This window comes from Acomys minous, assembly GCF_964271855.1.
Source record: "Acomys minous genome assembly, chromosome: 4".
In the NCBI taxonomy this organism is placed as follows: Eukaryota; Metazoa; Chordata; class Mammalia; order Rodentia; family Muridae; genus Acomys; species Acomys minous.
The window spans coordinates 59,839,528-59,856,162 of record NC_140486.1 but is presented as its reverse complement, the minus strand read 5'-3'; the positions used below and the strand labels follow the sequence as shown (position 1 = coordinate 59,856,162).

The following is a 16,635-nucleotide window of genomic DNA, read 5'->3' as shown; positions in this document are numbered from 1 at the left end:
GAAAACCCACTTGATTGTCATTAAAGACCCGTTTTTTATTCCCCCCCCAAATGACTATCTGCTTCCCACCCCCCAGATCCTCTCTCTACCAATAGTTGCATTTAGTGTATATTAAATGTATACATAACATATACTGGTGTATACATTCACGTTTCCATCCTAATGGTGGGCGGCCACGATGTCTGACAGTCTGTGGCGTTAACTTCATTCACATGTTATCATGCTGCGCATCGCCAGCGCTGGCTTATCCACGGAGAGTGAATGGGTGGAGGTGCAGCTGCAGCTCCGCCTAGGATTGCATTACACGCAGCGAGCACGAGGCATCCTGTTCACTCTTCTTCACGGAGGTGGCTCCCTTAACTCCGGTTTTGGTATCGTGAGGCTTGCTACTGTGGGTGTGTTCCCTGTGTGCGTGCAAGTCCCTCATCACTAGTTTCATCTTAACAGTCCATACATACCAAGCCTTCCTTCCATCCCTATAATAAGAGAATCACACGCTTAGCGAAGGGCTGGGCCAGGCTTTAGGCACCCATGAGACAGCAGTGTGGGGAGCAAGGCTATGCGTTCGTGAAGCTGTCCTCTGTATGGAGTATGGCTGTCTAGGGTCACTGTTTTTCCCGTTATAACTTTAGACTCATATATGCATTTCACTTTCCTTCAATTCCTGTCTTACCCATATGCTTACAAGATTTTCTTTGTTGATAGTATTTTTAGTCAGAGTAAGTTTCTCCCTGTTAAGAGGGATTAGACAAAAAGGTCGGGGCGGGGGGGAATCTAACTCACCCACGCATTCTCATCTTCTTTTTAAATATATACATATTGATTTATTTGCTTTACATCCTTACTGCAGCCCCCTCCCCGTCTCCTCAGGAACTCCACCCCCAACTCACCCCGGCACATCAAGTCACATCAGGACTAAGCACACCCTCTTCCACTGAGGCCAGACAAGGCAGCCCAGCTAGGGGACAGTGATCCAAAATCCAGCCACAGCGTCCATGTCAGAGACAGCCCCCCCCCTTCACTTTCTAGGGGACCCACATGAAGACCAAGCTGTCCGTCAGCTACAAATGTGTAGGGGGCCTAGGTCCAGTCCGTTCATGCTCTTTGGTTGGTGGTTCAGTCTCTGTGAGCTCCTTGGTTAGTTGACCCTGTTGGTCTTCTTGTGAAGTTCTTGTCCTCTCTGGGTCCCTCTAGCCTTCCCCCAACTTTTCCACAAGACTCTTTGTGTTCCGCCTAATGTTTGGCCTTGGGACTCTGCATCTGTTTTGATCCACTGCTGGGTGAAGCCTCTCGGAGGACAGTTATGCTAGTCTCCTCTTTGCAAGCATAGCAGAGTCTCATTAATAGTGTCAGGGGTTGGCTGTCTCCCACGTGGTGGGTCTCAGGTTGGGCCAGGCATCGGTTGGACATTCCCTCAATCTCTGTCCCATTTTTATTCCTGCACACCTTGTAGGCAGGGTAAATTTTGGGTCGAAGGTTTTGTGGTTGGGTTGGTGTTCCTCTCCCTCCACTGAAAGTCCTGCCTGGCTATAGGAGGTGGCCACTTTAGTCTCCATGCTAGGAGTCTCAGATAGAGGCACCCCCATATCCTAAGAGCCTACCCTGTCTTGGGTCTCCAGCGTGTCCCAGAGATGCCCCCACCGTTGGTTTCCCATCTCTCTCCTAGCCCTCTCATCTCCCTCCCACGCTCTCCCCCTACCTGATCCCCACCCTCATTCCCCCTCTTATCCCCTCTCTCTGCTAAGAGGGACTAGGCAAAAAAGATGGGGCAAAAAAATTTAAGTCTCCTACACATTCTTACATTCGTCTTTAAACTTGTTCGGTCACGCAGTCATTTTTCCTGGTGGGAATTCCTAAAGATTATGCCCCCTTTACTGCCACACCCAAGTCTGTTGCTGTGGGCATGGTGTCTCTGTCACATTATAACACACCTGTATCTCCTTGTCACACGGAAAGCCGGGAGCTATCGGATAACACAAAGCTCTCAGAAGTGAGCAGAAAGTTTACTCAGTGTTGTCCAGAGACGGAATGACGCACATCAGTCTGGGTGATAACTGTATGGACCCAGACACACCGTGGACTAATGGACACATTCACAAGGATACCAAACACTCGCAGTGAACAGGCAGTGGATGCTCGCTGGCCGGCTGCTTGGAAAAGGGCAAACTTTTAGAATCTCATGTTCATCTTGCCTTTTCCTATTGAACTTTAAGGTAAAAAAGACATCTCCTTTAAGAAAACAAAAGCCTTTATAGGTAATAAGGAACAATAGAAAGCCACTGTTTTGTGGCCCCTAGTGAATCCACTAATGAGTTAATAGCGCAACAAAAGTTGCTAACATGACAGAAACAATGTACCACCAGATATTAGGTACCTCCTGATGGAAATATAAAGTATGATGTGGTCAAGCCAACAAACAAACATTAGGTTCAGACATGAATCCAACTACAAATAACTGAAGGCAGAGGCACATGTTTAGTGGCACTTTAGGGAAATGATTTGCCAAATCCAGACTGCAGGCTACTTTAGAGGCAGATTGACTTTCTTTTACATGTAAGTTAATGAGAGTAGGGCATTATCTTCCATTAGCTAGTTAATAGATGTTTCCGAGTATTAGGCTCATATAAATGAATTGCTGTATGTGGGTCTTAATTGGGTCTTGTCATGGTTTGAGCTCTGTGGCTGTAACAAAACACTCTGACAGAAAGCAACTTAGGCAAGGAAAAGGTTTATTTCAGCTTACGCTTCCAGGTCACAGTCCATTGTTGAAGGAACTTAAGGCAGGAGACATAAGATGGAGGAACCATGGAGGAATTCTGTTTACTAGCTTGATCTCTGGCTCATGTTCATCTATCTTTCTTGTGTATCTGAGACATAGCTGCCTAAGGATGGTGCTGCCCACAGTGGGCTGGTCCTGCCTATATCAATCATCAATCAAGACCATCTCTTACAGACATGGCCACAGGTCAATCTGATCTGGGTTATTTCTTGAGTGGGGTTCCTCTTCCCAAGTAAAACTTAGTTGTGTCAAATTGCCAATAACTAACCAAGACATCCTGAATAAATAGTGATGAAAAACACTTGAAATTTGGACACTGACCAGATGTTTGATAATTTTCATTAACCGTAAAATATTTCTTATGAATACCAATTTTTAAAAAGTTCTCTAGTTGGAAACTGCCTATATATAAACTGATGTGCCGCCCGAGAATTGCTTCAGGTTATGTAGCAGGAGAAGACAGAATTATGGGTAAAACAAGACTGCTGTGAGTTCACTCACACCTGTGTTCATGGGACTATTTGTTTTATATACAGTTAGATTTTCCTAAATTGGAAAGTTAGGAAGAAAACTGAATAAACTTGTTCAGACTTGTTCTGTTGTCTTTGAGCCAGTCTACCCCTTGGTATGTGTCCCTTAAGTTTTTCCTGTTGATTTCTAAAAGGGTTTTTTTGAACAGCAAGGCTAGTGCTGTGTAGGCAAACATGAAGGAAGGTGCTTGCTCTCAGGAGCTGTGAGTCTGATTTGAAGATCATGCTCACACACATGAAACTATAATCAAGAGCAGCCATGATCAGTATCTGACAGGGAGCATGCTGGGTAACGCTCAGCTTGGTGCCCTCCATATTTTGGGGTATGCATCTTCATCATCTCTTTTGTTTTCTAGGCATGGAGGTTCTTTTAGTTTAAAGAGCTTAAAAATAAAGTCATTGGTCATATTGATTGAGTTAGGTCTTTTTTAGTTAATAGGCATTAGCAATAACAACACCACCCAAGTCAAAAATGGAAAACACAGCTGATGACTCAGGGGGTAAGAGCACTTGCTGCCAAGCTCATAGTCCTGAATTAGGCCCCAAAGACCCCACACAATGTGGATGGGAGGACCAGCTCCCACAAACTGTCACCAATCTCCACCTGCGAGTAGTGTCATGTGCTCCAACATATGTGCACACACACACACATACACACCACACAAGTGTAAAAAGATTAGTTTTTAAAGAAAATCAAAAGTCAATGAGTAACTCTTACAGAAAATTCTGGAATATGGCAGTAAACCCTAATCAGCTGATGAGGACATTCTAATTTCATGATAGTTTGAAGCCAGTGTCTTAAGAATCCTGTGTTAGTGCCTATGTATTTCAGGATATGTATTTAAAATCTAGGACATTGCCAATTTAGAAAACTTTCTCCACATTTATCATCCACACGTATCTTTTTCCTCGGTGTCTTATCTACATGGGTCCATGTATCTTAGTGAAGGGTCTGAGTAACTCCCGTGAATGCCGTCTCGCCTATCCAGTGCTTTTTTCCGAGAGCCTTTGCCAGAGACCCAGTTCTCTGGTATATTAATATTAGTGATTAGCTTGAGTGGTTTCTTGAGAGCTTGTTCACACTTTTTCACCATGAAGTCATGTGTGAATCTAGTTTTAGTTAAAGCAATAAACATTTGTTACATGCTTAGAAAAACCCCCCTGACTAGACATGAGCTCATCTGCATGTCCAGCTTTCACATACGCTGCTGAAAAGGGGGACGGGGCGGCGGGGGTGGGGGTGGTTGCTGGGGGACGAGGGGAGGGCGACGTATTTTTTATTTCCTTTATACCTACCAGTGTAAAGTAATTTTCCAACGTCTCACGATACTGTCCCATTTTCTCTTTCTTCCCCAGCCATGATTATCTCAAAGTCTGAGTTCACACAGCTGTCTTTCATTATGCTCAGCCTTGCTCCCCGCTACCCCCTAGCTGGCGCTGACCCTGCCTTGCTACATCACTTCCCAGGGACCTGTGCTGTGTCTACTCACATTTAACTCAAGACTCTCATCCATATAATTGAAAAATGTCATATAATAAAGCGGCTGATTGCATGTCGAGATGGGAGACTTGTGCCAGGTCATCTATTTTCCCTGTTAGTGATAAACCATGGTTGCTATTGCTGTCAGTCCTCCCGTCTCTCCCTTGGCTTTCTGCATCCCTTTTGCTGGAGTTTCTTTGTGAAGTTTCTGCTCTGTTGTTTGTTGTAACTAACTATGGGTGATCCCGATGTATCCTCCCAGCACTGGGGACAAGGTGCTGTCTAATCTAGGGAATGTCCCCATCTCAGTGGAAGGAAGCAGCAATGGAGACATGTGTTTCACAGGGCTCCCCACTATTTGGTTTTACAGCAACTGCCCAGGTTGCGGGCTGGCCAGACAGCGTTCAGTGGTCCTTGCCATGTGTGTTTTGTTTCTCTGTTTCCTGCCCTCTTGACCCTCACACTATCTGTAAAGAAAGAGTTGTATGTGATACTGCTTTCTTGGGTATTGAGTAGAGCAGCCTGGGTCTCAGGTCAGCAATTCCAATCTGGTGCTTCTGCATAGAGTCCTGAGTCTTTATCCATTTAAAGCTTCCCAGATGGTCTTAACATGAAAGCGAGGTGGGTCCCTCTTAGAATTCCATCTTACCTGGAAGGAAGGGAGCTTTGATGCTCACAGCCCCAGAGCTCTGTTCACTGCTGTTCCCTCTTCCTCAGTCACAAGTATGGCGAGGTGATTAGTATAATTAGTCCCTGTGGGATTCTTTAATGGGCTTCCAAGGGTCTGTTGACAGCCACTACCTTACAGTCCCAAGTTTCTTTCTGTGTCCTGCCTCCTGCTGACCAGGGCAGCTGCTTTGAAGGCCAGCTGCAGCAGGTTAACATCTGCTTCTGTACTCGGCTCCTTCCCTGTGCTGCCAGCCAGGCAAGGCAAGAGGCTTCTTTTGGTTGGCAGAGAGCGCTCACAAGCCTCTTGTTGAAACTGCCATCCCTAGGCTATCTTTTGGGACAGGGATGTGCTTTGCTTTTTTTTTTTTTTTTTTTGCCAGGTGGCATGGTCACTGGATGCTCCTGTAGTAAAAGCTACATATGGAAATTTCACAAGGCCAGAACATTGGGTCCTGTGGGGCCGTGGGGCCTGGACATCTTAAGGAATGAAAAGCAGAGCACTGCAAAGCTTCCAGACAGGCAAGGGATTTGTTCGCATCATCTTTATTAGATCGCCCAGAAGGCAATAATTGGCCTTTGGCAAATGACAGTGTGAATGAAGACTTGTAAACTTCCTTTGGCAAGAGATCCTCACTCATGTGCATATTCCCTCTCTCCCTCCCACCCTCCTTCCCTCTCCCCTCTCAAACACACACACACACACACACACACACACACACACACACACACACAAATAAAATTTAAAACAAAAGACCAGAACTGAGGAGGATCTAGGAGGAGTTGGGGGAGGGGAAAACATGACCAAAATATATTGTCTGAAAAAATTTAAATTGAAAAAATTTTAAAGTGTTAAATGCTCTATTTTAACAGAGCAGAGCCTCTGATCATTTTATTTCCTGCAGAGTATGAACAGTGCAGCTTGGATATAAGGTAGAAGGAACCTATTTGAACGCTTTTTTAAAAATTTCATTTCATTTCTTTCTTTCCTTCCTGCCAGGATGACAAGGATTTGGTGCACGAATTTGTCATGGCTGAAGGTCTGACGTGTTTGATCAAGGTGGGAGCTGAGGCCGATCAGAACTATCAGAACTACATCCTGAGGGGTGAGTCACGGGAACCCCTCTGTGCGGAGGTCAAGGTCTCCCACAGAACTCACAGATGTGGTGTTCTGAGGCCAAGGTCACTCTCCAGAGCTCACAGGTATGCGGAGGCCAAGGACGCTCTCCAGAGCTCACAGGTGTCCTGTGCGGAAGCCAAGGTCTCTCTGTGGAGTTGACAGGTGTGCGGGGGGGGGGGGGGGGTGTCAAGGTCTCCCTCTGGATCTCACAGGTGTGCAGAGGCTAAGGTCTCCCTCTGGATCTCACAGGTGTGCAGAGGTCAAGTTCTCCCTCTGAAGCTCACAGGTGTGTGGAGGTCAAAGTCTCCCTCTGGATCTCACAAGTGTGCTGAGGCCAAGGTCTCCCTCAGAGCTCACAGGTGTGGTGTGCAGAGGTCAAGGTCTCCCTCAGAGCTCACAGGTGTGTGAAGGTCAAGGTCTCACTCTGGAGCTCACAGGTGTGCGGAGGCCAAGGTCTCCCTCAGAGCTCACAGGTGTGGTGTGCAGAGGCCAAGGTCGCCCTCAGAGCTCACAGGTATGCGGAGGTCAAGGTCTCCCCCAGAGCTCACAGGTGTGCGGAAGCCACCTCAGAGCTCGTGTTTTCTCCTATTTAAAAAAAAAAAAAAAACCAAAACAACCCAAAACCTGTCTGCAGGTGGGCAGAAATGATTGTTTTGAGCTACAAAAGGTGACATTTCATATAAGTCAATATTATCTCCATGTTATAGTTGAAAAAATTGAGACTCAAAGAAGTCAGTGCTTGAGCCTAAGGATGTCACTTTTTTTGGGTGTGGCCAAGCAGAGACTCTGCACTGGCCCAGGCCAGGATAGTTCTGGGTTCTCCTGTCTCTTCAGAGTGAATAACTGTGACCCAGAAACTGCATGTTGATGCTCATGGGAAAAAACCCTACAAACATCTTATACTTTTCCCTTAGGTGAAGGGAAAATACAGAAGATGCGTGGTTTAATATCAGATGCCCGTGGTTAGAGTTGACTGGGGTGGCCTCTGGGCCACTTGCCCTGGGAACACTTCCTTATGCCCTGTGTTGTCATCTATCTAGTCAAGCTTTCCCTCCCAGCCTGGTGCTGCTGAAAAACCACACAACGAATATGGGGCACCAGAGTTCATGTGAAAGTCAGACCCCACTCTCCACTCAACTGTGGAGAATGTCCTGTCCATTGGCTAGATCTGGGTAGGGGTTCGAACTTCACTGCATGTATTGTCCTTGGCTGGTGCCATAGTTTGAGCAGGACCCCTGGGCCCAGATCCGCCCGTCATAATGTTCTTCTTGTAGGATGGGGAGGCCTGGTGGTACTCAGAGGAAGAATAGCGAGCTACCAAGAAGAGACTTGATACCCTATGAACATATACAGGGGGAGGAGGCCCCCCTCAGTCACAGTCATAGGGGAGGGGAGTAAGGGGAAAATGGGAGGGAGGGGGAATGGGAGGATACAAGGGATGGGATAACAATTGAGATGTAATATGAATAAATTAATAAAATATATTTTTAAAAAAAGAAAAGAAAAAAAGAAAAACCACACCAACAGAAGGGACAAATGAAAGCCCCCTGGGATCACCGGATACATTTTCAAGTTGGTGTTCATTGTTTGGGTTTGCTTTGATAAATACCATGTGTGTAGGACAGGGTGCCTGCCCTGCCCTGCCCTGCCCTCTCTCTTTGCTCTGGGGTGTGTTCATGATGACTGCGTCTGTGAGTTGGCAGGTTGGCTGCTTCTGTCACCTTCCATCTTTTCTTGGGCTTGTTGTAGATTTGAATCAGTGTGAATGAGTGATGTCTGTCCCTCATATAATTCAGTCATTAACATGTGTGATTCTCTGGTGGGTAAACATCTATCTCCATCTGCATCCAGGTCTGGTGAGGAACATGGCTTCCAGCTGTAGTTAGGTCAACTTACGGAAAAGAATAAGAATTTTTTTTATCAGACTTCCCAATTATAAATGAATCGCCATGATCATCTGTAGCTGCAAAGGAGGCAGAAAAAGTGGGTGACTAACTACTTGGATTACACGGAGGAGGGGCTGGATAGGAAGTCTGACTTTGGGCCTGAGGGGTGTTAGATATGACCGCATAGAGGGATTTAGGTGTGACTGGGTAGACCCCGCCCCCAGGAAGCAGCGGTGAGTGCCGTGCCATGGCTAGCCTTGATGTTGCCCAGAATCTTTGCACGTAGTCCAAGTAGAGCTCACAGTTGCACAGGCCCCAGTGTGGAGGGCTGTGGTTGTGCTCTCCAGCAGGTGTAGATGCTGGTGACATCAGGAGCTCCATTTAGACTCTCTGCCATACCGAATGTTTATCCTGGAGCTTGAGGTGCTTTGTTAATTTGCAGTGTTCTGTTCTGGACCGGAAAGCTGCAAAGAGCACGTTGAAAAACGTTAACGTGCATGAAGGCCCACTCATGACCCAGAGACAGCCTGGAAAGCACTGCCCCCTTTGTCTTAGAAAATGTCGGCAGGCAGCGCTTGTATGATGTGAGGAGGTGTAGTGCCTTCACAGCTTACTCTCCAATAGTGTCCATTTATTGGAGACTAGAAGGCTCGCCGTGCGGTCCCTGGAAGGTGAGTGGTTGCTCACACCACTCAAATCACTTCCCAGCATCCTGCTTTCCACAGAGAGGAGCATCTTTTGCCTGCCCTGTGCCCACGGAGCCTCAGAAGACAGCCAGGCCACTGTGCTCACTCAGCAGAGCACTGCACTGTATCTGGCAGCAACCTGTGCCAAGAAAAGTACCTTCTGGGGGCATAAAAATTACATATTTCTTGGGGTGTGACTTTATTGTTTTTATACAAGGAAACTACCATTTTTCCTAACCCACGTGTTGAGTCACTCCTCTATGTATTTAACTAAGTTCTTGTGAACACTTCTTTTTTTTTCATGTTATAGTCAGTCAGTTGCCAGCAGTCACCAGACATTCACAGTCAAGAATAACCTTCAAATTGTTTCTATTTGCCACATTTGGACCATATTACACTGGGATTGGAGTGGAGGAGGAACAGATGGAGATGAAGAGAAAGAGGCCTGCAAAAGTTTTATAGTGATGCTATTGGGGATTGTTGCTTTCTGGCAGGAGCAAAGCAAGACACATAGGGACACTCAGAGTACCCCAGGGGGACTGCCCAGCCGCAGCAGGAGTGGGGCCTGCAGTCAAGCACCTTCATTGTAGTTGCTGGGGGAATAAAAGAAGTCGGCCTGTAGGTTAATCTTCACTGAGGATGTGAATGGGTTTAGAATCACAGAGGAGATAGCCTTTGGGGATTTACGTGAGGAGGGAAACCCAACTCTGACTGTGGGTGCCACTTTCCTATGGGCTGCGGTTCTAGATGAAATACAAAGAAAGAAGCAGGCTGGCCATCAGCATTTCTTTCTGCTTCCTGACTGGGTACCATGTGTCCAGGTGCCTCACATTCCTGCTGTCATCCCTGGAGACATGGTTGCCATCACACTGTCCCTGCTACAATGGACCCGTGAGCCACAGTAAACCCTTCCTTCCCTAGGTTGCTTTTGTCAGGTGTTTTCGTCACAGCAGTGACAGCAGTGACAGAGAGGGTAGGGCAGGCTGTCTGTGGTCATTTCAGCAGGCTCTGATGCCCATCATTGTCCCTGGAGAGATCAGGCCTTGTGCACGGTGACTTCAGCTGTGGGACACTGATACAAGGGTGGTTGAAGGTGGTGGGCTACGTAGGAAGGGGCTTCAAATGCTTCAAGAAGCATTTAGGAAACAGCACTCCAGATGGTGAGGTGGCTCTGGACCAGCCTAGGCACTGTGAGGTTACCTCTGGGGTCACTCAAGAGCTCAACTTGCTGTGCCTGCCTGAAGGAACAGCCTGGAAGAAGTCAGCACTTGTCTGGATCTGATTTTACAACACTCTAATTATTTATGAAGAAATTTGATGTCATCATTTTCTACCAAGCCCTGTTACCCTGTGGAGGAGAAGGAGGAAGAGGAGGAGGAAGAGGAGGAGGAAGAGGTGGTGGTGGGGCAGCAGTGGTGTGTGTGTGTGTGTGTGTGTGTGTGTGTGTGTGTGTGTGTGTGTGTGTGTGTGTTTGCGTGTATGTGTATATGTAAAGCTTTATTTTATGTGTTTTGCCTACATGTATGTCTGTGTGCCACATGTGTACCAGCATCCAGAAGAGAGTGTTGAATCTCCTGAAACTGGAGTTATAGATGATTGTAAACCACCATGTAGGTGTTGGGGATCGATCCTGGGTCCTCTGGAAGAGCAGCCAGTGCCCTTAACCATTGAGCACGTCTCTAGTCCATGTCTGAGGGGTTTTTTTTTTGTTTTTTGTTACATTCCATTGAGTGTCTGTTGGCTGAGAGGTAAAGACAGGTTCGGGTTACAGGGCAGCGAAGCACTCTCCACAAATGTGAGCAAGCTCCTGGGAGGAGGTCTTAGCTGCACAACATGGAGGAATAATATTTATCTGAATTATTATTCTTGGATGGTTATAGCTAATGATCTACAGTTTTTTTTTTAGGATAACCAGTATTTAATCTAAATGTGCCGTGGAATTTTATCCCTTACAATTATGCTTATGGAAGGAGGACCCAGAGTGGTGTATTCCTGGGAACTTAAACTTTCCACGAACATTACCAAGCCTTTGCTATGGGCCACGTGCCACATCAGGCCTCAAGGCTGAGATGAAGCCTTGATTGAACCCTGCCCTACAGCAGATGCCCAGCACACTTTAGGTGCTATACTCCATGTTTAGAAACTGCACATACATAAGAGACATTGGAGGAAAAAGAGAAAGATGTGTGAATGCCATAAGGCCAGCTATACATTCTGGCAGAACCCCAAGAGAAGAAGCCTTGTTTGATTGGCAGCTTTCACACACAGAATTTTTTTTTCCTGAGGCAGGATCACACTATGTGGCTCTGGCTGGTCTGGAACTCACTGAGCACATCAGGCTCACCGCATACTCACCGAGGTCCATCTGGCTTTCTTTCATGAGTGCTGGGGTCAAAGGTCTGCAGTATCACACCTGGCTCATGTAAAGAAATTTGACTTGATCATTTTGCTGAAAGCAAATATTAGTCACAACCACCACTGTTATCGTCAGAGCTATGTTATAAAATTCATGTAGCTCAGTTCTTTAATTATTAAAAAAAATACAGATTTTTTTACTACCCCATAGCATTTTTAATGTAAATACTGTCAACATTTCAAAATGTAGAGATTTGACATTTAAAAGTCCAGCATTCAATGACTGAATATTAGAAATGTGGTTTATATACAATAGAGTTTGATTCATCCATAAAGAAAGACAAAATGATGTCATTTGTAGTAGAGTTGGGGGAATAGAAGATTGTTCTGTTATTATGAGTAAGACAGACACAGACAGACAAACGTCATGTGCTTTTTCTCACCCATAGCATCTATATGTATATCTATATCATCTATATCTATACCCATGTGTGTGAGTGAGTGTGTGTGTGTGTATACATACATGTGTACATACATATTTATGTCTATAACATGGAACGGAAGGGAGACTTGGGAGAGGAAGAGTTCTAAGAGGAGGTAAGGGAAGGAAATACAGTAATGGGTGAGAAAGACAACGGATTGCTTGTTTTCTTTCTTAGGCGGAATCTAGATGTGTATGTGAAGACACGACGGGCACTGTTTGGCCTGAGGGAGGAGATGGGCTGGGCATGGGGTGGGTGATGGGTGGAGTAATCCGGGAGGGGGAAGAGCTGGGGAAGGGTAGTAGGGGTGACAAGTATGAGCAAAGTACAGTGACACACATGAAGATGCCATGATGTAACCCATTATTTGTGTTAAAATTTTTGAATATAAAAGAAAACCACAGTTTGTGCTTGCTTTTTTTTTTTTTAAACTGGAGCTAGCCTTAACTAGATTCCACAATAGGAAAAAGAAAACTTTAAGTGCCATGCCCATGAGGAGGTTCTCTTGGAGAATCAGGGTGTGGCCAGGTGTGAGCATCTTCTGTGGCAGAGGCAGGAGTCCTGAGCTTGGAGAGACTATGGATGGTGCAAGTGGTGGCCACATGGAGAGGCATTGGCATCCTCACAAATGCTCTCTAGCCCAGAGAGATACCCAAGCTTGTGTCTTAGATCAGAGAAGGCAAATGGAAAGTGGGGTTTCGGTGTCAGAGGGGTAGGGCACCGAAGTGTCCATGAAGAAATGGAAACAGAGGGCCATTGCTGCTTAGTTTCTGAGCCAAGGTGAAGCCTCAGATTGTGATTTTCTTGCGGACCAGTGGGTCCCCTTCCTCCTCTCTTGCCCCCATCCTGACCACTCTGCTGGGCTGGGCACTATTCTTGCTCAGTAGGATTTCTGTGCCTGGTCTATGCTTTGGAGACTAGAAAATTAGGGGACTGCATCCTTGACCGGATATGGATGATGTCATTGTACTTTGCATCCTGTGTTGCCATCAGCCCCATGTGAACTGAGGCCACTGTCCAGGATGGAGTTCCTCCTTGTTTGATGGCACTATTCTTGCTGAGTGTGTATGGTGGCTGGGGACTCTTCTCAACAGGGAATTGGGCCACCTAGCCCAAACTAGCAGCCTGTGGAGCCAAGTAGGGCTTGCAGCACATTTCTACTTCACCTAGTATGTGTAAACTTTAAAAACTTAATTGTGAAGTCCAGCGCGGTGACGTACACTTTTAATCCCAGCAATCAAGGAGGCAGAGACAGGCGGATCTCTGGGAGTTTGGGGCCAGCCTGGTCTACAAAGTGAGTCCAGAACATCCAAGGCTACACAGAGAAACCATATCTCAAAAAAAAATTGTGAACATTGATAAGTTGGTATTAGACACTGAGTCCAAGCCCAGCATTGGACCCCCAATGCTGCACAGCCACAGTTGAGAGTAGAAAGCAGCTGCTCCCTGTACCCCAGGCATGTGACTCTGGCTTCTCTACGATCTGCCACTCATAATGTGTTGCTCTGAGTTATTCTGCTTTCTTTTGCTGCTTCTTTGCCCCATACGCTTTTACATTTGAAACCTCTAACCGATGACATCATGGTCTGAAGTAGAAGAGCCTGGCTCTGTCCTAGAGGTCATGATGTCATCACTACTTCTTGTACTTGATTCTCAAGTAAAAGCTGATTATTTTTTTTTTCCTCTAGCAATTTTCAAACTGTTCAAAGATCAGCACTCAGGTGTGCCTCTTCCCCCACCAAGGCATGCCATGAATCTGTAGGGGCGGAAAGCTGTCACTCAAAAACAACAGTAGCTTATGGTGAGGATAGTGCAGCTTGGGAGACGGGCGGGGAGGAAGGAGAGCCACTACAAGGGACTGGGGTGTGTCAACAGACTGTTCTGGGTGGATACTCGCTACGTTGGCCGAACCTGAATTGGATAACACACTTTGATCTCAGTACTAAATCTTGTACCTCCCATGCAGGCCTTCCTTGTTTACTAAGTTCCATCTAAAATTAGAGTGAGGCCCGTAGCATAAAACTGTCCCAAGACAGGCACATCTAAAGAGATAGCTACACGGCTGGAGAGGCGGATCCGACGTAAGAACACTGGCTGCTTTTCCAGAGGGCAGGGCTTCGATTTCCAGCACCCACATGGTGGCTCACAACGGTCTGCTATTCCAGTTCTAGTGGATTCAACACCCTCTTCCAGCCTCCATAGGCACTGCACACATATGGTACACAGACACACACGCGAGCAAAACACCCATAACATACAAATACAATAAATTAAAGCTTTAAAAACTGCCTATAAAATGATAAAAGACAGCCACATAAATATGGAATGATGCAGATGTTTTTCTTAAAAATGCAAGTAGCTTTTATGGCTTTGTTTGTTTGTTTGTTTGTTTTACTAAGTCGGTTGTGAAAGTTGAGTATTTTGAGTGACAACTATCATATAAAGGCCAAACAGGGGCTCTATCCATACCCCATGCTTTCATGAAAGTGGATGTGTCTTTACATTCATTGTCAGCCATGTTCCTGGAAGGGTGTGGCTTAAAAATGTGGCCCTGGTCAATCCAGGACAGCCAAAGCTACACAGAGAAACTCTGTCTCGAAAAACAAAACAAACAAACAAACAAACAAAAAATGTGGCCCTGGGACACCCACAGAGAAGGTATTGTGACATCTCTTAGATCTTTGCACAATTGTTTTTTCCCCCAGAAATGGTTTACTTAGAGTACAAAAATTGGCACAATTGATAATCTTAAGTCTTAATACTTATATATATTCTATTTATATATAATAAAATTGTATATTAATTAAAATGTAATAATCTTATCTAACTCATCAAATAGAAAAAGTCATATAAACTAGTTATCTAAGCACATTATTTTAAATGAACATATTTCTTTTTTCCAATGTTTTTATTAAATATTTTTACATATAAACTTATATTATTACACATACATACAATAAACTACCTATAGCAAGAAGAACCACAAAACAATCAGGATATAGATCCTCAGGATATATATATATATATATATATTATATTATATTATATTATATTATATTATATTATATTATATTATATTCATAGTGTTTTGGGTATTTGTCAGCCTTGAAGAAAATATCATTCCTATCTTGGTGTGTCTAAAATTCTTAATGTAAGTCAATATCTATCATATCTCATCTTTGTCAACTTGAAACATCTATCTAGACCTAAAAATATCTTAACCCCTAAAAAACTAGGCTTAATTATAAAACTAAACTATCTGGTCTTCAACCCCATCAGAGACTTGAGAAGGAATCAAATTAATTACCTGAGTAGACAGGGGCACGATTGTTTCTTAAACCCTCAGTTCCCTCGTGGGAACTGGACAGTACCCAGTGTGCCATGGCAACTAGTGGGCACGTAGGAAGCTCACCCGAAGGACTCAGTGGTAGCTATGCCCTTTACTGTGAGAGCTAATCAGTGATGTCACCATACTGATCAGATGTTCTGGGCCAAACGCGTTCATCGAGAGTCATATGCTGAGACTGGAACCCGCAGCCCCTTAGAGACTTTAAAGAGGTAGCTGAATGATGAGGGCATTAGAGTGGACACCAGTCCAGTGTGGCTACTCTTCTCATATGAAGAGGCACAAAGGCCACAGACCTCTATGGAAGGTCTGCCTTCTACAACCCGAGAGGTAGAGGGCTCAGAAGAAACCAGCCCCGCTGAACCCAGGTGCCTCCATCCTGGACTTCCTGCCTACAAGACTCTGAGGAGATGAGGTTTTGTTACGGCGAGTTCCCAGTCTGTAATTTTTGTATGGAAGCCTATGCTCCTATGCCAATTTTTATACAGAATCCTCTGGAAGTCATTTAGGTATTTTCCAGTGTAAAGTCCCGGGGATGGAGTTGTCCGACTAGAAGGTATGCACGTTTCCATATTGTTTTAGACTGAATAATTTATTTGAGGCCTAATGGTCTCATCAGTCTTTGTCATCCTGGTGATTTGGGCATCGTTTTTCTTACCAATAAATCTTACAGTCACTAAAAATTAGTTTGAAATTTTAGTTGTCACACATTGAAGGTGTCACTTGATTTATAAGGAATTTACACTGTTACCTGAAGGCTTTAGATTTTTGTCTTCATAGACTTCTGTTTCCTGGGAGTTTCCAATCCCATGTTGCCTGTCTAATTTTCTGTGCTGTTGCGAGGGTCCATGTTGTGAGCATAATAATCATTATCATCTTAATCCCAGCAGCCTTGACCACCTTCCAGTGACCCTCAAGATGGAGCCTGTTTATGTCCTTTTAGTCTTTGTTGTTGTTGTTTCAATCAGCTTGATACAAGCTAGAGTTATTTGGGAAGAGAAACCTCATTGAGAAAATGCCTCCATTAGGTTGCAAGTGTTTAGAACATTGTCTTGATCAGTGATTGGTATTGGAGGACCCAGCTCACTAGGGGTGTTTGTCACCTCCTGGGCATGTGATGCTGTGTGGAACCAGTAAGCAGGCTGAACAAACTAGTAAGTAGGGTTTCTCCCTGGCTTCTCTCTTCCTGTTCTTGCCTTGAGTTCCTGCCCTGACTTCCCTTGCTGACGAGCTACAAGCTCTAAGATAAACCTTTCCTTCCTGGTTTTGGTTAGTGTTTTTTTGTTTTGTTTTGTTTTTTATCAC

General features: G+C 45.1%; 1 protein-coding gene across 6 annotated transcripts in view; it reads left to right on the top strand.

Moving 5' to 3' along the window:
• FHOD3 (formin homology 2 domain containing 3) overlaps window positions 1-16,635 on the top strand; it is a 412,148-nt gene that overhangs the window by 173,888 nt on the left and 221,625 nt on the right. For all 6 annotated transcript variants that reach the window (XM_084780621.1, XM_084780620.1, XM_084780626.1 and 3 more), the window contains exon 5: window positions 6,456-6,561. In XM_084780621.1, coding sequence (XP_084636747.1) covers window positions 6,456-6,561 — 106 coding nt within the window. The remainder of the gene's footprint in view (window positions 1-6,455; window positions 6,562-16,635) is intronic.